Source organism: Hypanus sabinus, unplaced genomic scaffold, assembly GCF_030144855.1.
Source record: "Hypanus sabinus isolate sHypSab1 unplaced genomic scaffold, sHypSab1.hap1 scaffold_2197, whole genome shotgun sequence".
Taxonomy (NCBI): domain Eukaryota; kingdom Metazoa; phylum Chordata; class Chondrichthyes; order Myliobatiformes; family Dasyatidae; genus Hypanus; species Hypanus sabinus.
This window is the reverse complement of record NW_026780306.1, coordinates 12,341-37,500: the sequence shown is the minus strand read 5'-3', so window position 1 is coordinate 37,500 and position 25,160 is coordinate 12,341. Positions and strand designations below refer to the sequence as shown.

The 25,160-nt window shown below is 44.4% G+C and overlaps 1 protein-coding gene across 2 annotated transcripts in view; it reads left to right on the top strand.

The window, feature by feature from the left end:
* LOC132387767 (NACHT, LRR and PYD domains-containing protein 3-like) overlaps positions 1 to 23,450 on the top strand; it is a 27,170-nt gene extending 3,720 nt beyond the window's left edge. The window contains exons 2-5 of one of the 2 annotated variants that reach the window (XM_059960128.1): positions 1,311 to 1,477; positions 6,978 to 7,149; positions 7,262 to 7,327; positions 21,362 to 23,450. In XM_059960128.1, coding sequence (XP_059816111.1) covers positions 1,311 to 1,477; positions 6,978 to 7,149; positions 7,262 to 7,327; positions 21,362 to 23,103 — 2,147 coding nt within the window. In that variant the 3' untranslated portion in view covers positions 23,104 to 23,450. Of the gene's footprint in view, positions 1 to 1,310; positions 1,478 to 2,017; positions 2,951 to 6,977; positions 7,150 to 7,261; positions 7,328 to 21,361 lie in introns of those variants that run through there. The other variant, XM_059960129.1, reaches the window with a different exon arrangement.
* Positions 23,451 to 25,160: the final 1,710 nt, after the last annotated feature.

Genomic DNA, 25,160 nt, shown 5'->3' with positions numbered 1-25,160 from the left:
TGAATTGGAGGAAATGCAGCTGTCCAGATGAGGAGAGTGTTTCCGGGATGTGTATCAGGGGAAATGTATTCGCTAGGATGGAGAGAGTATCTCTGGGAAGCGAATATTACCAACAGTCCCAACATTTATGCCCATCCAAATTGAAATAGGTGAATGGGTTGGATGGGGGATGGACTGGTTTATATTAAATATTGTCCTTCTATTATGTAATGCCTAGAACACTGTTGGGTAGGCTTTAAGGCAAGTGTTAAGTTACATTCAAGTCAAGTCAAGCCTTTTATTGCCATTTCGACCGTAACTGCTGACACAGTACATAGTAAAAATGAGTTGCTTTTCAGGACCATGGTGTTACATGACACATTACAAAAACTAGACTGATCTATGTAAGAAAACAGAGGAAAAGAAAAAAAAACACACAACAACTACACTAAACTACACACCAATCTAGGACGGCATAAAGTGCACAAAACAGTGCAGACATTACAATAAATAATATACGTGACAATCGGGCAGTAAGGTGCATGCCAGACTCTGGGTATTGAGGAGTCGGATAGCTTGGGGGAAGAAACTGTCTCATAGTCTGTCGGTGAGATCCCGAATGCTTCGGAGCCTTTTCCCAGACGGCAGGAGGGACAAGAGATTGTTTGAGGGGTGCATGGATCCTTTATAATGCTGCTGGCTTTACGGATGCAGCGTGTGGTGTAAATGTCCGTGATGGCGGGAAGAGAGACCCCGATGATCATCTCAGCTGACCTCACTATACGCTGCAGAGTCTTGCGATCTGAGATGGTGCAATTTCTGAACCAGGCAGTGGTGCAGCTGCTCAGGATTCTCTCAATACAACCCCTGTAGAATGTGATGAGGATGGGGAGTGGGAGATGGACTTTCCTCAGCCTTCGCAGAAAGTGGAGACACTGCTGGGCTTTCTTTGCTATGGAGCTGGTGTTGAGGGACCAGGTGAGATTCTCCGCTAGATGAACACCAAGAAATTTGTTTTGTTCACATTGAGAGACAGTTTGCTGGCTCTGCACCAGTCCGTTAGCTGCTGCACCTCCTCTCTGTAAGCTGACTCGTCGTTCTTGCTGTGTGTTGCAGCACAGTCGTGGGTCAGCAGAGTGAACAGCAGTGGTCTGTGCACACAGCCGTAGGGGGACTCCGTGCTCAGTGTGATGGTGTTGGAGATGGAGAATTAATCCTATTTTGTATCTGGAGGCAGGTTCAAGACACGGTTTTTTTGTTGAGTTGGGTGAGAGCAGTGGAGACGAGGGATATCTGAGTTCAAGCCTACATTTTCCTTTTTATATTCACAGAGCCAGAGTTTATAATCTCCGACCTCCTGGCACAAGGGGAGGAATATCGACTGTACCAGCTGACAAAGTTCTACAGGGACAGACTCAAACAAGCAATTGAAGAAAAGGTTGAGAGACTGGGTTGGATGTTGACAAAGGAGGGACATTTCAGTAGAGAAGAAAATGAGGTGAGTGCAGTTCGTGTATTGTCACTGATCTGCTGGTATCAGAGGGAATAGTGATCAACATTTATCTCCTGCATGTTTTAGGAGATTGACTTGGGAATGGAGACATTGAGCTCTGACTTGTCTCTCGCAGATCTGGTTTCAGTTTTTAAGGTGGGGAGCACTGGGAACTGCAGGTTTAGCATCACCTTTTCCTGTATCACCTGCTGTATTTATCAGTGTGAAGTAAGAGCAGTGGCTGCATATCTGGACTTCCAAAAGTCATTCAGTCTGAAACTAATTTCAAATCTTGGCTGAACCGTCGGGTAGCTTCACCTCATCTCATTAATCCAGAATGAGCATTAAACTGTCAATTGGGCCAACCGGCTTCACTGCGGTACCTGAGTGAGGGAAACCAGCTAACCACAGCTTGTCTTGGCTCCGTGAGATCCCAAACAATGTGTGGCTGACTTGTCATAGTCGCAGCAAAGTACAGTACAGAAACAGGCCTTTTGGACCATCTATTCCATGGCAGACTACAGAATCTACTTATTCCCATTGACCTGCACCGGGCCATGGCGCTCTATACGCTCTTTACGCAAGCATCTATTCAGAATTCTCTTCACCACTTGCACTACTTGCCCTGCTAGCTAGTTTTGCACTCTCACCACCCTCTGAGTAAACCGGTTTCACCTTTGTACCCTTTGAACTTCTCACCTTTCACCCTTTAGTGATAACCTCTTGTTGTAGTACCTCTTTACCTCAGTACAAAATGCCTGCTTGCATTTATCCCACCTATATCCCAATGTAATTGTGTACACTTGTATCAAATCTCCGCTCAACCTTTCATGTTCCAACGAATAAAGTCCTAATCAGTTCACTCTTTTCTTATAACTTAGGTCTTCCAGTCCAGGTTACATCCTTGTAATGTTTTTTCTGTACTCTTTCAAACTTATTTCCATCTCTCCTGCAGGTAGGTGTGCAGAACTGCACATAATATCCAAATTAGGCCTCTCCTACGTCTTATACAACATCATATCGGACACGATATTTTCATTTACCAGGGTTAATCCGCTAAGAAACTTTCTTTTAGAGCCTATCAACATTTGCTGCCACTTTCAATGGCTTATGTCCCTGTATTCCCAGATCACCTTGTTCTACCGGTCGCTCAGTAAGATCTACCCTGATTGGTCCATCCAAAGTGCAACATCTTGCACCTGTCTGTATTAAATTGCATCGGCCCTTTTTAAACCCATTCTCCGGTTGGTCCAGATCTCACTGCAAGCTTTTGTACTCTTCCTCTTTGTCCACTGTGCCTTCCCAATGTTGGAGTCATCAGCAAATTTGCTGATGCTCTTAACCGTAATTTCATCAGATCATTGATATAGATGACAAACAACAACAGGAACAGCACCGATCCCCGTGACACTGCACAAGCTACAGGCGCCAATCAGAAATGCAACAGTCTATAGTGACACTCCGGATTCTTTCCAAAAAGTTAGTGTCTAACTTTACCTTGAATGCTAAGCAACTGAATCTTCTAGACCAACCTCCTATACGGGACCTTGTCAAATACCGTGCTGAAGTCCATGTAGACAATATCCACAACCTTGCCTTCATCAACGTTCCTGGTAACTTCCTCGAAATACTCTGCGATTGATTGGATGTGAAAGATCATGCACAAAGCTGATATCTTATGACCACAAACATCAATAGTTTGACCTAAAAGGACAGAAGAAAGCACAAAACATAAAATAAATCTGGTGACTTGCTGATATCCCATGATCCCAAAAGATCAACAGGTTCTCCTGAAAGGGAAGAAGATCAATAGGATTTCCTGAAAGGGAAAGGGCAAACAAAAATAAATCTGCTAACTTGCTGAATATCTGACTAATGAGAGACAGGGACACACCATTTCAGGTCACTCTCCTTGGAGCTCACAAACAGTGATTGTCTTGTCCGAGATCTGACCTATTCAGCCATGAGTGGTATTAGAAAACCAACTGTGTTACACCCGTGAGTAACTCTGTTCTTTTTGGGATTCATTGGCGCTGTCTGTAATCAATCACACAGGCATTATCCAAAGGCAAGAGGAAATCTGTAAATATGATGCTGATCGATAAATTTATCATCTGGAGACGTCTGATTTACTGGTTAAATTTCTTTCACAACTGTAACTCCTCAAACCTGGTAGCAGTGAAACTGAAGAATTATTTTACAGTGCAGTGGGCCATCAGGGAATTATGCTGATTTATTTCAGTACAGCACAGTACAGGCCCTTCGGCCCACAATGTTGTGCTCACCCTTAAACGCAGCCTCTCTTATTTCTCAGAGCAAGGTCCTCAGCCCATCCATATTCAGTTACCTTAATTCCATCATAGATGTATGTTGCTTGAAGACTATTCAATGTTTAACTCATAATTCCTCAGTTAATCAGGAAGCCCATGCCGGCATTCAGGAAGTCATTACCATTTCACGGTACTAGTGCCAGGCAGTAACCATCTCCATTATAAGATAGCCGCACTGACATTTATTAATCTTCTTTTGTCTTTACACATCATGAGACCATAAGGCATCAGAGCACAATTGGCCATTAGGCCCATCGATTCTGCTCCGCCATTACATCATGGATGATTTACTATCCCTCTCAACCCCATTCTCCTGCCTTCTCCCAGTGAACTTTGCTGACCAGACGAGTCAAGAAGATACCAACCTCTGTTTTAAATATACCCAATGACCTGGTCTCCACAGCTGTCAGTTCCAATGGATTCTGCAGATTCACTACTCCTAGGTTAAATAATATCCTCTTTTCTGTTCCAAATGGACGTCCTTCTAATCTGAGGCTGTTCCGTCTGGTTCTAGACTCCCACACTTAGAAACGTCCTCTCAATGTCTTTCGATATTCCGCAGGTTACAATTAGATTCCCCCTCATCCTCCCACCCTCCAGCTATTACAGGTGCATCCAGGATCAATTCCCATCAAAATCTGGTTTAATATCACTGGTTCTGTTTGTTTAGATTCCTCTCTGGATGTTTCACAATGCCATCACATATTTTCTCTGATCAGGGGATCAAAATATGCGACTGCGGTCTGGCCAGTGCTTGTTCTTATATTCTGATCCTCTCGAAATGAATGCTAGCTTTGTATTTGCCTTTCCTAACACAGACTCAAACTGCACGGAATCCTGCACCGGGTCTCCAGAGATTCTTTACAACTCCGCTTTCTGAATTTTCTCCCAGATTCAAAAATAGTCTACGTCTTCATTATTTCTGCTAAAGTATATGGCCACGTACCTCACTATACTACATTCCAATTGCCACTGATGTGTCCATTTCTTCATAGGTCCATGTCCTCCCGCGAAATCCCTGCTTCCTCAACACATCCCCTCCCTCTCTGATCTTCGTAACACCTACAATAATGGCCATAAAGCCTACAAATCATTGACATAACGGAAAAAGAAACTGTCCCAAAACCAACCACTGCAGAACACCTCTGGTCACCAACATTCGACCAGAAAAAGCCCTATGTGTTCCCATTCTGTGCTTCCTGGCAGTCAGACAAATCTGTCTGGAGAAAATCTTGGATCCTCTATCCATGCCAGTGTCTTTCTTGTCCTACTGTCGGCCATTGTTAAACGGCGCCATGTGGGACACCTGGTCAAAGGTCCTCGGGAAGTCCAAGTAAACAACTTGCACTGACTCTCTGTTGTCGACTCAGCATGCTGTTCTCTCAAAAAATTCCAACAGTTCTGTCAGGCAGGATTCCCTTCCATGGATGTTGGCCTTTTTCTTATCATGTGCATCCAAATACCCCGAAACCTTATCCTCAATTATCGACTGCTGACATCTTCCTAAATGCTGATCAGACTAACTGACCTATAGTTTAAAATGATCAGTCCTCCGGAACCATTCCAAAATCTAGTGATATTTCAGCGATCATTACTAATGTCTCCACAATCTCTTCAGCCACCTCTTTCAGAAGCAATCGGGTGAGTTGATCTGGACTCATCTATCTTCAGAACTTTCAGCTTACCAAACGCCTTCTCCGCAATAATTGCAAATACACTCACTTCTGCCAGCTGACATTCTCAAATATCTGGCACGTTCTAGTGTTTTTACAGTGAGGACTAATGCAAAATGCCGACCAATATCTTCCGGCATTTCCTTGTCCCCTGATAGTGGTCCAATTTTTCCGGTGGTCCAATATCCACTATCCTCTCTTTCAATCTTCATATATCAGACGTACGTTTTGGTAAGCTATTTTACATCATTCCCTAGCCTGCCTTCCTATTTCATATTTTCTCTACTTACAGTTTTTGAATTGCCTTCTGTTGATTTGTAAAAACATCCCAGTCCTCCAGCTTTCTGCTATATTTTGTAATACTCTGTGCCCTCACCTTTGCTTTTGTGCTGCTTTGACTACCTCGTCAGCCACGGTTGATCATCCTCCCTTTAGAATAATTCTTCATTTTTGTGATCATTTGTCCTGCACCTTCTGAATTGCTCCGAGAAACTTCAGCCATTCCTGCTCTGCCATTGTCCCCGTTAGTGTCATTTTCGAATTTATTATTGCCCAGCTCCTCTCTCATGCTGAAGTATTTCCTTTATTCTACTATAGCACTGATATCTCTAACTTCACCTTCTCCCTTTCAACTTGCTGGCTGAGTTTTGCTATTTTATGATCACTGCCTCTTAAGGGTTTATTCAGCTGAAGCTTCCTAATCAAATCTGGTTCAATTCACAACACAGAATCCAGATCTGCCTTTCCTGTGGTGGGCTCAACCATAGGCTTCTCTCAAAAGCCATCTCATAGGCATTCTATACATTCCCTCACTTGGGATTCAGTACCGACCTGATTTTCCAAAGCTACCTGAATATTGAAATTCCCTGTGACAATTTTAGCATTGACCTTTTTCCATGCTCTTCTCTCCCCCGTTGTAATTTGTAGCCCACACCCTGGCTACTGTTAACATGCCTGTATATAATTTCCATCAGGGTCATTTTACCTACGCAGTTTCTTAACATCCACATCGTCTAATCCGACATCACCTCTTTCTCAGGACTTTTCATTTTTAATGACAGCAGCTTCGACCCAACACTTTCACCTACCTGTGTATCCATTTGATTCAATATTTATCCTTGGGTTTAAGCACCCAACTATAAAATTTTGTCAGCCACGATTCAGTGATGCCCGCCATCCACTTGTTTTTGCTCTCTCTCTCCCCTCTCTCCCGTTCTTGTTGTCACATCTTGTTGATATAATGCTGCACATTGACAGATCAAGGAAATTAATCACATTGCATCTACTGTAGGGTGTCAGGAAATCCTTATTCTTACACACTATTGATTTAGAATTTCCTTCAGTTACTGTTTCTCTGTTAATGACTGAACCCAGAGAGGATGAGGCAGCAGCCCAGTGACTGCATCTGTTCTGAAGCTACTGGGGCCATGAACAGATACTTTCCTGCACATTCTCCATGTCTGTCTGTCTGCTCCACAGTAAGTCCATTGTTTCCATTTGTAGAAAGTCACTGAGCTGACAGAGAAGGGAAACCGGGCAGAGAGTTCCAGACTCTTCCTCAGTCTGGTGAATGGCAAAGGCTCCCGGGCCCGGAGGGCGATGTGGGAATCCTTTCTGATGTGGAGGACTGAGTTACCGAAGTTGGACAGAATACTGAGGGAAATACAGGAACTCGGTATGTTAAAACCACGCACTGAACACAAAGGCACATTGAGATAAACATTTTAGTTATTTTAATTATTTTAGCTCTGTTTCCATGGATTTTTTTTTTTTTCATATTTAAACAGGTCCTGATCCACAAGAATACTTCAACATCGGCCAAGGTTTATATGAATTACCCACTCAGCTGATGGGTGAGTGATCAAATGCACAGTTCAAACCACATCTCAAGTGTTAGTCTGTGACTTGGCAAAACCTGGGAATCAAAGTTCGCCATTAATCATTCACTGATCTCTGGATTTTAGTAACAGTTCAACGAGTGTCTCTTTGCAGCCTGAATATTCTACAATATACTTTTCTATTAATCCAGCTGTTGGTTCTGCTGAAGCCTTCACTCCAGGTCCTCACGCTCTGGGAATCCCAACACACCCCAGGCAGGCTCCTGATACACTGTATGACCCAGTCCAGGTGACTTTTCTATCTTCAGACCTTTCATCTTCCAAGCCCCTTTTCCTTTGTAATAGGCCTACACGCAATTCTGTTCGCTGATGTTCTTTACCTTTTGGAATTCTGCCAGTGCCTTGCACAGAGTTTGTCTGGCATTTCCTTTTCACCCGTTACTGCAACTACAACAGCAGTTTCTAGTGGTCCGATATCGACCCTCTCCCATTTTCCACTCTTTATATATCCGGGAAAGAAAGGAAAAATACTTTGGTATCCTTTCTTATATTATTGACCATTTCCTTGCATTTCCTGCACATTCATGTATAACTAGAAGCATCTATAACATAGTTGCCTCTGACATGACCCTGGTCACTAGACCCTAGACACTAGAATACTACAGCACAGTACAGGCTCTTCCACCCTGGATGTTGTGCCGACCCATGTATTCCTTTAAAAAGAGTACTAAACCCACACTGCCCCGTGACCCTCTATTTTTCTTTTATCCATGAGTCTGTCCAAGAGGTTCTTAAATACCCTTAATGTTTTAGCCTCCACCACCATCCCTGGCACGTTGTTCCAGGCACCCACAACCCTTTGTAAAAAACTTACCCCTGATGTCTCCCCTAAACTTCCCTCCCTTAACTTTGTACATATGCCCTCTAGTGTTTGCTATTGGTGCCCTGGGAAACAGGTTCTAGCAATCCACCCCATCTATGCCTCTCATAATTCTTTAGACCTCTATCAAGTGCCCTCTCATCCTTCTACGCTCCAAAGAGAAAAGTCCCAGCTCTGCTAACCTTGCTTCACATGACTTGTTCTCCAAACCAGGCGACATCCTGGTAAATCTCCTCTGCACCCTCTCCATAGCTTCCACATCCTTCCTATAATGAGTTGACCGGAATTGAACACAATACTCTAAGTGTGGTCTCACCAGAGATTTGTAGATTTGTAACTTGGCCTCTCTACTCTTGAGCTCAATCCCCCTATTAATGAAGCCGAGCATCCCACAGGAGTTCTTAACTATCCTTTCAACCCGTGCAGCGACCTTAAGGGATGTATGGATTTGAACCCCAATGTCCCTCTGTTCATTCACACTCTTAAGTAACCAACGATTAAACTTGTACTCAGCATTCTGGTTTGTCCTTCCAAAATGCATCACCTCACACTTATCCGGATTGAACCCCATCTGCCACTTTTCCGCCCAAATCTGCACCCTGTCTATATCCTCTTGTAACCTTCAACAACCAGCTCCATCCACAACACCTCCAATCTTCATGTCATCCACAAGTTCACTCACCCATTCTTCCACCTCTACATCCAGGTCATTTATAAAAATCACAAATAGCAGGGGTCCCAGGACAGATCACTGCGGCACTCCATTAGTCACCGACCTCCAGGCAGAATACGTTCTTCCACTACTAAACTCTGCTTTCTTCCAATTATTTATTATTTATCCAAACAGCCAAGGTTCCAATTATCCAGTGCCTCATGATTTTCTGGATGAGTCTCTCGTAAGGGACCTTGTTAAATGCCTTGCTAAAATCCATCTAGAGCACATATTACACCGTACCTTCATCAATTGCTATTTGTTACCTCGTCAAAAAACTCAATTAGCCTCGTGAGGCACGATGTTCCCTTCACAAAGCCATGTTGACCCAGACAATAAATTCCAGGCATCCACAACTCTGTTAAAAAACTACCCACAATTGCTGTAAATTTACCCCATCTCACCTTAACCAAATGCCCTCTGGTATTAGACACCAGTCATATGAAAACAAAAACAACAAGCAAAATACAGGCTATCGACCCAGACTTATATCTCTCAAACTTGTACACCTCAGTCAGATCTCTATTCTAACTCCAGAATAAACAAACCAAGTTTATCAAAACTCTACTTGTAGCACATGTCACCGAATCCAGGCAACATCCTGATGAACCCATTCTGCACCCTCTCCAATCCTTCCAAGAGCTGGACAATCAGAAGTGAACACAATACTCCAGATGCTCCCTAAAACCATAAGACCTAGTAGCAGAATTAAGCCATTTGGCTCAGTGAATTTGCTCTTCAATTTCTCCCAGTTTGTCCCCGGCAGCCAGGACAATTCCCCACAGTTCTCAAGCATGTTAATATTCTGTATGAGTCTCCCTTGTGGGACTTTGTCTAACACTCTCACAATATACAAGTAGACAATATCCATGTGTAATTACATGCATCACCTTTGTCACCTCCTGGAGGAACTCCATCAAGCTGGCAAGACACAAACCCGACTCAAAGCCTTTCTACTTAACCCCAAACCACCTCATATATCCTCTCTGTCATACTCCCATGGGGGAGAACATATAAAAGGCTGAAGGTATGTACCACCAGTCTCAACGACAGCTTTATTCTGCATTTCTAAGACTACTAAATGGTCACTTACTATGTTATTATTGGCTGTTAATAATAATAAGACAATTTTATATCTAAAATTATAGCATCTTACGTCTTGTAACTAATAACAACTCAGATAACAACTTAGATAACCACAATATACTCACAGGAGAGCAGACAGAATACAATAATTCTAAACAGATTATGTAATTCTATTTCAAACGCTGTGGAAAGCAGAAAACTTTCACTGTTATATTGTCAATCAGAAAAAAAATCACATCTGATTCTGTTCCTCGTGTGTTTAAGAGAAGTTCCAAATTTATATACAATTCATACAATGCTTGTGAAATTTCTAGAAATGATGAAGCATTCGCTTAAAATAATCGTCCCAGTAACAACCAGAGAGGAACAACGACCACTATCAAAATAAATGGAGGGATTTTCCAGAGCGACTCACTGAGCCCACTATGGTTTTGTCTCGCTTTAAGCCCACTCATAATTTACTGAAACAGATAAAAATCAGGTATCTAATCAGAAAAAAATACGAATTATACCTTGACACAGCTATACATTGATGATTTGAAATTATTTGCTCGCATCAGTAAAGCTGAAATAAACAATTCAAATAATGGAACTAATTTCCATATATACAAGCATGAACTTTAGACTAGAAAAGTACAGAACATGATTAAACATAAAGAAAGGTACAATAGAACCGGTAGAATATCAAACAGAGCATCAGGATGCAATGCAACAGAATATGAAATGAATATTTAGGATATCAATAAGCAAAGAAGATAGATCATCGTGTGATAAAGGAAAACCTTCCAACAAAATTTATTTCAAGGCTGAAGAAAATCTGCATTTACTGCAAGGCTGAACAAACTTTGAATTTACATCAAGGATCAAGAAAATCTGCAAAACAGAGCTGAACAGTAAAAATATAACAAAGGTAGTAAACGCTCACTGTGCCCATATTGATGTATAATTTTGGTAAAATCTCCTGGTCTGAAACAGATCTGGAAAATATGCAAAAAAATAAGAACTTAGATAACAATTTCTGGAAAATACCATGTGCACTGGAGCGCACTTGGATTGATATGAACGAGGATGATGAATAACAGATCTAAAAAAAAATGTGACAACAGCCAGATAAAAAATTTCAGGATCAGGGTTAATATCATGGACATGTCGTGAAAATTGTTTTTCTGCTCCAGCAGCACGATTACGATAAAGTGTGGGCAGTGAGTCTGTATTTATGTATACAATTGTGGAAATAGAATTGTATCAGCGTGAATTAATCAGTCTGATGGCCTGGTGGAAGAAGCTGTTCCGGAGCCTGTTGGTCCTGGCTTTTCCGCTGCGGTACCATTTCCCGGATGGCAGCAGCTGGAACAGTTTGTGCTTGGTGTGCCTTCAGTCCAGAATGATCCTTCGGGCACTTTTTACCCCGTCACTGAAATTACCTGAATAGTAGGAAGTTCACACCTACAGGTGCACTGGGCTGTCCGCACCACTCTCTGCAGAGTCCTACGATTGAGAGAAGTACAGTTCCTATGCAAGGCAGTGATGCAGCCAGTCAGGATGCACAAATTGTGCTCATATAGAAAATCGTTAGCATTTAGGAGCCCATTCCAAACGTCCTCAACCATCTCAGCCATCTGTTTTTCTGTTTTCCTTTTTTTTGTTCAGACTAGAGAATATGCCAGGCAGGATGTTGGAATGCTCCTCTTGCAGGATGTGGGAAGTCAGGGAGACCTCCAGTGTCCCTGACAACGATACCTGCAAGAAGCGCATCCAGCTGCAGCTCCTAACAGACCGTGTTAGGGAACTGGAGCAGGAGCAGGATGACCTCCGTATCATCCGAAAGACTGAGCAGATTATAGATAGTAGCTTCCAGGAGGTAGTTACACCTAAGGAACAGGGCACAGGTAATTGTGTTACCGTCAGGTGAGTGAAGGAGAAAGGGCAGTTAATGCAGAGATCTTCTGTGGCCATTCCCCTCCAAAATAGGTATTTGGATACTGTTGGGGGGCGGGGTGAGGATGGCTTACCTGGGACAAGCTGTGGCAGCCGGATCTCTCGCACTGAGTCTGGCTCTGCAGTGCAGAACGGAGGGAGGAGGAAGAGGAGAGCAGCAGTGATAGGGGACTCCATAGTCAGGGGTTCAGACTGGAGATACTGTGGTTGTGACAGAGACTCCCGGATGGTATGTTGCCTCCTGGGTGCCATGGTCAGGGATGTCTCTGATCGCGTGCACAGCATTCTGAGGTGGGAAGGTGATCAGCCAGATGTTGTGGTACACATCGATACCAATGACATAGGTAGAAAGAGTCAGCATGTCCTAAAGAGTGAGGACAGAGAGCTTGGTAGGAAGTTGAAAAACAGGAGATAGAGGGTAGTAATCTCCGGATTGCTGCCTGCGCCACGTGCCAGTGAGGGTAAGAGTGCGATGCTCTGGCAGATGAACACGTGGCTGAGAAACTGGTGTAGGGGGCAGGGTTTCAGATTTCTAGATCATCGGGACTTCTTCAGGGACAGGTGGGACGTGTACAAGAGAGACGGGTTACACCTGCACTACAAGGGACCAATATACTTGCAGGGAGGTTTGCTAGTTTTATTGGGGAGGGTTTAAACTAGATGGGAACCAGAGTGCCAGAGTAGATAGTGGAACGGGGGTAAAAATAAATGATGCTGGTAGTTCATGCAAAGTCACAAATAGCAAGGTTGTGTGTGCCGGTAATAATCTTCTGAGGTGTGTATATTTCAAAGCGTGGAGTGTTGTGGGAAAGGCAGACGAGCTGAGGGCCTGGATTGACACATGGAGTTATGACATCATAGCCATTACTGAAACTTGGCTACAGGAGGGGCAGGACTGGCAGCTCAGTGTTCCAGGGTTCTGATGTTTCAGACGTGATAGAGACAGAGGGATGAAGGGTGGGTGATGGCTTTGCTAGTCAGGGAATATATTAAAGCAGTGTTTCGGCAGGACAGATTAGATGGCTTGTCTACTGAGGCCATATGGGTGAAGCTGAGAAACAGGATGGTACGACCACATTAATAGGGTTGTATTATGGACTACCCAATAGTCAGGGAGAATTGGAGGAGCAAATCTGCAAAGAGATAACAGACATCTGCAGGAGACAGAAATATGTGATTGTAGAGGATTTTAATTTTCCACACATTGATTGGGACACCCATACTGTTAAACGTCTTGATGGGTTAGAGTTTGTAAAATGTGTTCAGAAAAGTTTTCTAAATCAATATATAAATGTACCAGTTAGGGAGGATGCAATATTAGATCTTCTATTTTGAAATGAGTTAGGGCAGGTGACGGAAGTCTGTGTTGGGGAACACTTTGGTTCCAGTGATCATAACGTCATTAGTTTCAACTTGATCATGGATAAAGACAGATCTGGTCCTCGGGTTGACGTTCTAAACCTGAAAAGGGCCAAATTTGAAGAAATGAGAAGGGATCTAAAAATCGTAGATTGGGACAGGTTGTTCTCTGGCAAGGATGTGATTGGTAAGTGGGAGACCTTCAAAGGAGAAATTTTGAGAGTGCAGAGTTTGTATGTTCCTGTCAGGGTTAAAGGCAAAATGAATAAGAATAAGGAGCCTTGGCTATCGAGGGATATTGGAACTGTGATAAAGAAGAAGAGAGATGTATAACATGTATAGGCAACACGGAGGAAATAAGATGCTTGAGGAGTATAAAAAGAGTAAGAAAATACTTAAGAAATAAATCAGGAGGGCTAAAAGAGGACATGAGCTTGCTCAGGGTAAAAGATAATTTTAATAACTTCTACAGGTATGTTAAGAGCAAAAGGAGAATAAGGGATAAAATTGATCCTCTTGAAGATCAAAGTGGTCGGCTATGTATGGAACCAAAAGAAATGGGAGAGATATTAAATAGGTATTTTGCATCTGTATTTACTAAGGAAACTAGAAAGGAGTCTATGGAAACAAGGCAAACAAGTCGGGAGATCATGGAACTTATACAGATTAAAGAGGAGGAGGTGCTTGCTGTCTTCAGGCAAATCAGAGTAGATAAATCCCCAGGAGCTGATAGGGTATTCCATCGGACCTTGAAGGAGACTAATGTTGAAATTGCAGGGGCCCTGGCAAAAATATTTAAAATGTCGATATCCACGGATCGGGTGCCAGAGGATTGGAGGATAGCTCAAGTAGCTCTGTTGTTTAAAAAAGGCTCAAAAAGTAAGCCGTGAAATAATAGGCCAGTAAGTTTGACATCCATAGTAGGTAAATTATTGGACTAAGAGATAGGATCTCCAGGTATTTGGATAGACAGGGACTTATTAAAAAAAATGTCTGTATGGCTTTGTGCGTGATGGATCATGTTTAACCAATCTATTAGAATTTATCGAGGAAGTTACCAGGAAAGTGGATGAAAGGAAAGCAGTGGATGTTGTATACATGGACTTCAGTAAGGCCTTTGGCAAGGTCCTGCATGGGAGGTTAGTTAGGAAGATTCAGTCGCTAGGTATACATGGAGAGGTAGTAGATTGGATTAGACATTGGCTCAATGGAAGAAGCCAGAGAATGGTAGTGGAGGATTGCTACTCTGAGTGGAGGCCCGTGACTAGTGATGTGTCACGGGGATCAGTGCTGGATCCATTGTTATTTGTCATCTATCTCAATGATCTGGATGAGAATCTGGCAAATTGGATCAGCAAATTCACTGATGATACAAAGATTGGAAGTGTAGTGGACAGTGAGGAAAGTTTTCAAAGCTTGCAGAGGGATTTGGACCAGTTGGAGGAATGGGCTGAAAAACGGCAGATGGAGTTTAATGCGGACAAGTGTGAGGTATTGCACTTCGGAAGGTATTGCACTTCGGAAGTTAGAACATACAAGGTAAATGGTAGGACTCTGATGAGGGCAGTAGAACAGAGGGATCTGGGAGTATAGATACATAATTCCCTAAAAGTGGCGTCATTAGTAGATAGGGTCGTAATGACAGCTTTTGGTAAATTGGCCTTTATAAATCAAAGTACTGAGTATAAGAGTTGGACTGTAATGGTGAGGTTGTATAAGACATTGGTGAGACCGAATTTGGAGTATTGTATGCAGTTTTGGTCACCTAATTACAGGAATGATATTAATAAGGTTGAAAGAGTGCAGAGAAGGTTTACAAAGATGTTGCCAGGACTTGAGAAACTGAGTTACAGGGAAAGTTTGAATAGGTTAGTACTTTATTCCCTGGCATGTAGAAGAATGAGAGGTGATTTGAGAGAGGTGTATAAAACTATGATGGGTATAGATAGAGGGAATACGAGCAGGCTTTTAACACTGAGGCTAGGGGAGAAAAAAAAAACAGAGGTCATGGGTTAAGGGTGAAGGGGGAAAAGTTTAAAGGGAACATTGTGGAAGGTGCTTCTTCACACCGAGATTGGTGGGAGTGTGGAACGAGCTGCCAGATGAAGTTGTGTATGCGGTCTCACTTCTGACATTTAAGAAAAACCTGGACAGGTATATGAATGTGAGGTGTATGGAGGGATATGGGCCAGGTGCAGGTCAGTAGGACTAAGCAGAAAAATGGTTCAGCACAGCCAAGAAGGGCCGAAAGGCCTGTTTCTGTGCTGTAATGTTCTATGGTTCTGTCTGAGGTGAAAGAGGTGCTGTTGTGCCTTTTTTCACTACACAATTGATGTGTACAGACCACGTGAGGTCCTCAGTGATGTGAATGCCGAGGAACTTGAAGCTGTTCACTCTCTCAACCCCAGATCCATTGATGTCAATAGGGGTTGGCCCGTCTCCATTCCTCTTGTCTTTGCAACATTGCATCCAGCTCCTTTGTTTTTGCGACATTGAGGGAGAAGTTGTTTTCTTGTCAACACTGTGTCAGGGTGATGACTTCTTCTGTGTAGGCTGCCTCGTTATTATTTGAGATTTGGCCAATAAATATAGTATCCTCAGCAAATTTAACTAGCAGATTGGAGCTGTGGGTGGCGACACAGTCATGCGCATACAGAGAGTAAAGGAGGGTGCTTAGGACACAGCCCTGAGCGGCTCCTGTGTTGAGGGTCAGAGGGGCAGAGGTGAGGGAGCCCACTCTTACCACTTGCTGGTGATCTGACAGGAAGTCCAGGACCCAGCTGCACAAGGCAGGGTGAAGGCCGAGGTCTCTGAGCTTCTTGTCAAGCCTGGAGGGAATGATGGTATTGAATGCTGAACTGTAGTCTAATAACATCATTCTCACACAAGCATCCCTCTTCTCCAGATGTTTAAGGAGGTGTGCAGAGCAGTGGCTGTTGTGTCATCTGTTGATCGGTTGTGTCGGTAGGGGAATTGTAGGGGGTCCAGTGTGGGTGGTAACAAGCTGCAGATGTAGTCGTTGACCAGTCTCTCAAAGCATTTGCTTATTATTGAGGTGAGTGCGACAGGACGCCAGACGTTCAGACATGTTGCCTTAGTTGTTTTAGGTACAGGAGCAATGGTGGATGATTTGAAGCAGGAGGGAACTCTACTCTCGGAGAGGGTGAGATTAAAAATATCCGTAAATACACCTGCCAGTTGTGCCGCGCGCATCCTGAGTACCCGTAATGGGACGCCGTCCGGTCCCACAGGCTTGCGACTGTCCACTCGTTGGAAACACCTGCGAACTTCAGCCTCAGAGATGACCAATGTGCAGGTCGCTTTGTCGGCTCTCCTCGGGGTCTCAGTGTTGGCGATATCGAACCGAGTGTAAAGAGACTTAGATCCTCTGGGAGACAGGCAGCGATGTTGGCAGCACCACTGCACTTAGCTCTGAAGTCTGCATTGGGGTGCAGAGCTTGCCATAAGCTGTGTGTGTTGTTGGTGGAGAGCTGTGCCTGAATACAATCTCTGTATTGTCGTTTCGCTGCCTGGATGACTTTGCACAGATCGGAGCTGAATTTCGTGAGCTCCTGCTGATCACCGGCAATGTAAGCAGTCGGTCACACGGCAAGTGCTGTTCACACGGAACTGTTGATACAAATTTTGTGGTTTGGGAAGTCCTGACCGATTCCTGAAGGAAATCATCTCCCCTTTGTGACAATAACACACAACCGGGGGATGTTGTTATTACACAGCTGTGATAATAACAGCCGGGAACTCCCTTGGCAGCCGGAAAGGTTTACACAGCAGCACCAGGTACTCCAGATCCGGGGAACAAAAGGGTTTGAGGGCATGGACATTCCGGGGTTCCACCAAGCATTAATGATCATGAAGCATACCCTAAATCCTGTTCTCTTCCCAAATAGGTGTGTGTGTGTGTGCGTGTGTGTGTGTGTGTGTGTGTGTGTGTGTGTGTGTGTGTGTGTGTGTGTGTGTGTGTGTGTGTGTGTGTGTGTGTGTGTGTCTGTGAGTGGGGGTTGGTGGTACTGGATGACGACACGATTGTTGATGCCGGTAGGGGCCAATTCCGAATCTGTGGACTCGGGAGCAGTTGGGCCAGAGGGACAGAGGGACAGCTGGGATGCAGGCGCTTGGGTAGTTGGAATCTTCTTGTATCCCCTCTTCTTTTCAGCACTCGCTCTTCGGGGTTCCTCAAAATTCTTGGCTTTTCCGTGGATCAGCGGCTGCCACTCGTTGACCTCCATATTTGCCTGAGAGAGCCTCTGCTTAATTTGGCCCTTGTACCTCCTGCGCGGGGCACCACGATCTCTCTTGCCCTGAGAGAGTTCTCCGTAGTGTACTGCTTTCGGTAACCTGGAGTTATCCATGCGAGACATGTGGCCTGTCAGACGGTGGATCTGGCTGAGCAGCGAAGTGGCTTCAGGGCCTGGAAGTTGAACATATATAGCTGTGCATGTCTGTGTGATTATATGAAATATTAAACTAAATAAGTAGTGCAGAAATAGAAATTTAAAAAGAGATTAGTGAGGCAGTATCGATGGGTTCAATGTCCATTCGGAAGCTGCATGGTAGAGGAGAAGTTGCTCCTGAATCGTTGAGTGTGCACCTTACTCCGTTCATCGTGAACCAGACGGTGATGCAGACAGTTACAATGCTCTGCAAGTTACCCCTGTAGAAATCTTCAAGTGATGTTGAGAACTCCTGATGAAATATTGCCACTGTTGTGCCTTCTCTGTAGCTGCATCGATATATTGGGTCCAGGTTAGATAGTCGGAGATATTGACAGCCAGGAATTTGGAATTGCTCACTCTTTCCATATCAGATCCCTCTGTGAGGACTGGTGTGTCGTGCTCCCTCATCTTGCCTTTTCTGAAATCCACAATTAGCTCTATTGACATAGATGTCGACAAGGAAGTGTCGAGCTCCTGTCTCACAGTTGGAGACTTCTTCCCAGAAATAGAAGGGATCATTGTAGCAATACAGGACAAGGTTGTTGACACACGTAGTTATCAATAATACAGAATAAACGACCAATAGGTCCAAGACCGTATATGCTGAAAATTATAAGAGAAACTACAAACAATCCGACTTTAAAAGATCCTGCAGTTCAACTGAATCTCATCACTTGCACAAGCAAAATAAAATGGCGAACAACATTCACAAAAACATTGCTTAAACTACAACTGATGAAAAACCCCATAATTTACTAAATATACAAGCCTCTTCCACTTTTGGAGTTAGAGTCCTTCATATCATACTGCGTCCGATCATTATTTCAGATAGGATAATACATGATCTGTGTTCGGATGTAATTTTACAGGATAAACAAGCAAAAGCAACCTTTTAAATATATATAGCCATTCCAAACACACATAACTTACAGAAATGAATTAGTAAAAAAAAATATACCAGAAATATATTGAATTGAAAGGGCAAAATGAAAGACTGGAACACGAACAGGGTATTATTTATCCCAATCGTAATATCGATAACTGGTATCATCCTAAAGGCTTTACAGAATAGTGTTAATAAATTAGGCCCACACGGCGATACTCGTGTAAATCTTCGAAAAGCCATAACACTATACACCACGAGAATAGTCTGAAATCTCCTATCAATTGAGACATGAGTGTGCTTGGCTATGCCTGTACCTCAAGTTTTACCAGTTTAAGCTAAGATGATGATGATGATGATAATAATAATAATAATAATAATAATAATAATAATAATAATAATAATAATAATAATAATAATAATAATAATGACTTATTTATAAAGCACCTTTCATCCAGACGATGCCGTTCAAACCGCATCACAACGGGATAAAGTGCAAACTAGAAAACAAAAGACAGAATGTGTCAGTCCTAATATACACCTCAGACTTCTGCACAGTACTGTAGTTTAAGCTGTTGAATTCTACAGTTTAGGAACATAGCCCCAAAAAAACTCAACGCTGACCTCCCAATGATCCTTTGGCCTTCTACCTTATCGTCTGCCTGCACTGCATTTTCTCGGCAACTGAAACACTGTTTCCCTGAACTATTCTGTTCCATTTTGCCTTGTACAACCTCATTGCACCGATGTGATGTAATGATCTATTTGGATCGCATGCAGAAAAGTTTTCCATTTTACAGTGGTGCATGTCACAATAATAAACCAATTTACCGATTCATTGTCAATAATACATCGCCCCTCGGTTGCTTAAGATTGTTATAACCGGGGGGGGAGGGGGGTGACAGTGCGGATGAGCTGCCACAACCTATTAAATGCTCCCAGTGGCGAGTAGCCTCTGTCCAGCTCCTGGCCTTCACGTGCGGTTTAGCCACTAATCCCGGTGGAAGCGTTTCTTCTGACAGGAGAAGAGGCAGAGGTGGGTTACTGGTGCCTTACAACCAGTCACTTTGGGCAGATGGGGCTTGGCGGCTGTGATTGGCAGGTCACCCAGGAACAAGAAAACTCTGATCTCAAAACTCCACTGCCTTGTAACTGTAACCCCTCATGGGGAAGAGTTTGGGAGTAAACGCAGTGGGAAAGCCTGGAGCTGGAGTCCTTGAGTCAGTGTTAAATGGTGTTCAACGCAGACTGGCATCTCCTGCGACACCTCTGGTGCCAAGCTGTGTCAGTCTATGTCGTTCCTTTGTGTACATCAGATGCATGGAGAGAGGGAGCTTGCTACATCAGCAGAAGCTTCCTCTCCATATCGGAGTGTCCCGGCTTGCAGGGGCAGGACATACATGGTCGACTCTGACAGACGGAGGCCTCCTAAGACAGCGCCCCACACCCCCACAGCAAGACTGATGAGTAGCAGTTGCCAACACTTCACCACCCTCTCCCACGGACACGATGTACATCACTGAGACAGACCCTTGTGGCTTCTTCCATTAACAGAGATTCCATCTTTCCACCAATCCTCCATCACTGCGATTGAAAACTACCCATTTTCATCTCTGTCATTCCGATGGGTTATCGATCCACAACTTCACTGTGATTCTCCCCCAGACGCTGCCCGACTTGAGTATTTCCCGCGTATTCTGCTCCTGTTTTGATGCAAGAGCAGTGGACACCTGTGACTCCCCAGTGTGCAGCCTTGCCAAAATGCACAGTGTCCTGTTCTCCATAGTTCCACACCAGATCAACATTAACATCGTCTGTTAATGAGTCAAACAATGCTTTAAATATAGTGAAATGTTGTTGTAATGGGAGGTGCAGTCAGGATTGCAATAGGATATTCAAGATTCAAAAACTTTATTGTCGTTCCAACCGTACATCAGCTCTGCAGGGTAGAATGAGACAGCGGTTCCCAGGAGCAGTGCAATCATAATATAACAAACGCAACACTAAATAATAAACACAACAATAAAAAATAAAACACAACAGCCACATGTTGCTTTAAATCAAGTTATAAGTGTCCGGTGCAAGTTAAAAGTGTCCAAAGCAGAGTCAGATAGAGCAGCTATTTAGCAGTCTGACTGCCTGTGGGAGGAAGCTGTTTAGTAGCCTTGTGGTTTTAGTTTTGAAGCTCCTGTAACGTTTACCTGATGGCAGAAGAACAAACAGTTCATGGAGAGGGTGTGAGGGGTTGTTAATGATGTACCGTGTCTTCTGGAGGCATCGACGTTGAAAGAGGTCTTGGAAGAAGGTAGGGAGACCCCAATAACCTTCTCTGCTCCCCTAACCACCCCCTGCAAGGCTTTTATGTCGGCAGCACTGCAGCTGGAGTACCAGGTTGTGATGCAAAAGGTCAGCACACTCTCAACCACGCCTCTGTAGAATGTAGTTAAGATGGTAGTGGGGAGTGATGCTTGTTTAAGCATCCTCAGAAAGTGCAATCAGGGGAATGTTCACCTTCACAAATAACTAGAACCAGAACATGAGGATTGGACAATTTCAGGGACATCCACTGCTGTCAATTCTGTGCCTGCAAACAGAATTTTACTTTCTGTTCTAATATCCAAGGAAGCATTGAATTTATTCATGTAATCTCAAACACTGAATGCTGAAATACCGTTATAAAGTTCTTTGTCAGATAAGCCATTTAACGTTTTGAATATGTTCTCTGTTCCCATGGAAGATGTTCAACAGAAACACAAGGAGACTCTGCGGACACGAACTGAAACACTGAGAGTGAACACGATCCTGATGACGGAGAAGGTGAAGGTTTTCCAGCTGGCTGATCGATACGCTGAGCTCACGGTCATTTCTACTGTTCGAGATCGGACACTGGTGGAACATGAGCTGCTGGCAAGAGGCAGAGACCATGAGGATTATAGAGAGGAACAACTCCGCAGACAGCTGGAAAAAATCCGTACTGATCAGTTATTCCAGAGCAGCTTTTCCCGGAGTAAATCCAAATCTGGGAGTTCAGCAGCAGTGGCCGGAGTCCCGGGGATCGGGAAAACAACGATGGTACAAAAGATTGTTTATGACTGGGCCATGGGGAAAATATACCAACAGTTCCAGTTTGTCTTCAGTTTCAAATTCCGAGATTTAAACAGTATTGACTGTCGAATAAACCTGAAGGAACTGATTCTGGATCAGTATCCTTACTTTGGGAATATCCTGAGAGAAGTCTGGAAGAACCCAGAGGGATTACTGTTTATATTCGATGGTTTAGATGAATTCAAACACAAAATCGATTTTGCGGACAGTCGGAGAGATGCAGATCTCAAGCACAAGTGCCCAGATCCCGAGTGGAAGTGTGAAGTGTCGGACATTGTGTACAGTTTAATCCAGGGCAAGCTGCTCCCAGGGTGTTCAGTGCTGGTGACCACCCGCCCCACTGCGTTACATTTATTGGAAAAGGCGAATATCAGTGTCCGGGCTGAAATCCTGGGATTTGTTGGTGAGGAACGGAAGGAATATTTTATCAGACATTTTGAAGATCAGACGGTGGCGGAAGCTGTTTTCAATTATGTGAAGGAGAACGAGATCCTGTACACCATGAGCTACAACCCCTCCTACTGCTGGATCCTCGCTCTGACACTGGGCCCCTTCTTCACACAAAGAGTCAGGGACCCACAGCGAGTTCCCAAGACCATCACCCAACTGTACTCCTACTATATTTACAACATCCTGAAAAACCACGGCCGTGAGATTGAGAGACCCCGTGATGTGTTACTCAGGGTTGGTCAGATGGCCTTCAGAGGAGTGTCCGAGAGGAAGATTGTGTTTACAGATGGAGATTTGGTCAACTACAGTCTGCAGCCTTCCCAGTTCCTGTCCGGGTTCCTGATGGAGCTTTTGGAGAGAGAGGATTCTGCCCAGAGCGTGGTGTACACATTCCCACACCTCACCATCCAAGAGTTTGTAGCTGCAGTCGCACAATTCCTGAATCCACATCCCGGGGATATCCTGAAATTCCTCACTAAAGCCCACATCACGGTAGATGGGCGATTTGAGGTATTTCTCCGTTTTGTTGCTGGTCTCTCCTCTCCAATGACAGCTCGGGGCCTGGTGGAGTTTCTGGGTCCATTTCCTCATGAAACAACCTGCCGGGTGATTGACTGGGTGAAGGAGGAGGTTAAACGTCAGATTGGAAACACAGGGAGTGAAGCTGGTAAAAGGAGCCTCCTGAACACATTGCACTACCTGTTTGAGTCTCAGAATCGTGGACTGGCTCAGGAAACACTGGGATCTGTGGAAACACTTTCATTCCGTGGAATGACACTGACCCCGATTGACTGCGCGGTCCTGTCTCATGTCATCGGACTCTGTGATACAATAAAACACCTCGACCTGGGGAACTGCCACATTCAGTGTGAGGGAATCCAGCGGCTGGGATCCGGGCTGCACAAATGCCAGGCGTTGAGGTAACTTGATTTATCTCTCACTCGGAACTGTGAAACTGTTCTACTGTGTGATTTCAATGTAAAGAGATTTGGGTTAAACTGTGATAAATCAGATTGTGAAGAATTGTGACAAATGCCCAGGGGATCGGTCAGTAATTCCCCAAGGACAGGAGGGTTCTGTGGTTCCTTGTGAAGGGATGTTGGAGACTTCATCAGATCAGTGAACAACGACCATTGGTTTAATGGTAGTAAATCACAGGAATGGCCGTGTTTCCTGCTGCCTGTGACACGTCCATTGACAATGTTCCTTCTCACTGTTACTGACACCCAGACCGACACTGACTGCAGCAGATGGGTCAGAGATTCACACCCCCTTCCCGGTGAGGGACAAGAGGCCGTCTGCAGACTGTCCCAGTGAGAAGGAAAGAAATACCATTGTGAGATTGTCCTCCCTGTCCTTTCCTGTTTGTGACTTTGCTCGCTACCAGATACACAGAGAGCGAGGCCGCATCTCCTCTGGGTCTCTGTTCAGACCCAACACACGCGTACAAAAATTCCCCTTCCTCCTTTCGGATCTCTCTTCCAATCCACCTTCCTCCTGTGGGATCTCTCTTCCCCATCCCCCTTCCACCTCTAGTTTCTCTCTTCCCCATCCCCTTCCCTCCAGTGGTATCCCTTCCCATTCCCATTTCATCCTGTGGGATCTATCTTCCACATCCCCCTTCCTCCTGTCAGATCTCTCTTCCCCATCCCCCTTCCTCCTGAAGGTTCTCTCTTCCCCATTCCCTTCCCTCCAGTGGTATCCCTTCCCATTCCGCTTTCCTCCTGTGGGATCTATCTTTCCCATCCCCTTACCTCCTGTCGGATCTCTCTACCCCATCCCCCTTCCTCCTGTGGGATCTCACTTCCACATCCGCCTTCCGCTTGTGGGATCTCACTTCTCCATCCCCCTTCCACCTGTGGGATCTCTCTTCCCCATCCCCCTTCTTCCTGTGGCAACTGACCTCCCCATATTCCTTCATAGAATCATAAAATCATAGAACACTACAGCATAGAAAACAAGCCATTCGGCCCTTCTGCTCTGTGCCAAAACTTTATTCCGCTAGTCCCATTGACATGCACCCAGTCCATCGCCCTCCAGACCTCTCCCATCCATGCATCTATCAGATTTATTCTTAAAACCTAACAGTGTGTCCGCATTTTGCACATCAGATGGCAGCTCGTTCCACACTCTCACAACTCTCTGAGTGAGGACGTTCCCCCTAAACCTTTCCCCTTTCACCCTGAAGCAAAGTCCTTTTGTAATTTATCTCTCCTAATCCGTGTGGAAAGAGCCCATTCGCATCTACCCTGTCTATTCCGCTCGTAATTGTGTAAACTTCTATCAAATCTCCCCTCATTCTTCTGCGCTCCGAGGAATAAAGTCCTAACCTGTTCAATCCTTCCTTGTAACTCAACTCCTGAAGAGCCGGCAACATCCTCGCAGATCTTTTCTGCACACTTTCAGTCTTACCGATATCGGTCCTATAGTTCAGTGACCAGAATTGCACACAATACTCCAAATTTGGCTTCACCAATGTCTTATACAACCTCACCATAACTTTCCAACTCCTATACTCAACTTTGATTTATGAATGCCCGGATGCCAAAAGCCTTCTTTACAACCCTGTCTCCCTGTGACGCCACTTTCAGGGAATTATGTATCTGAACTCCCAGATCCCTTTCTTCCTGCGCATTCCTCAGTGCCCTACCCTTTACTGTCTATGTCCTACCTTGATTTGTCCTTACAAAATGGAACACCTCACACTTGTCTGCATTCATTTCCATCTGCCATTTTCTGGCCCATGTTGCCAGTTGGTCCAGATCCCTCTGCAAGCTTTGAAAGTCTTCCTCGCTGTCCGCAACGCCTCCAATCTTAGTGTCATCAGCAAACTTGCTGATCCAACTTATCACACTATCATCTAGTACATTGATATAGACAACAAACAACAATAGTCCCAACACAGATCCCTGAGACACACCACTAGTCACAGGCCTCAGAAGCAATGATCCACTAAGACTCTCTGTCTTCTCCCACACAGC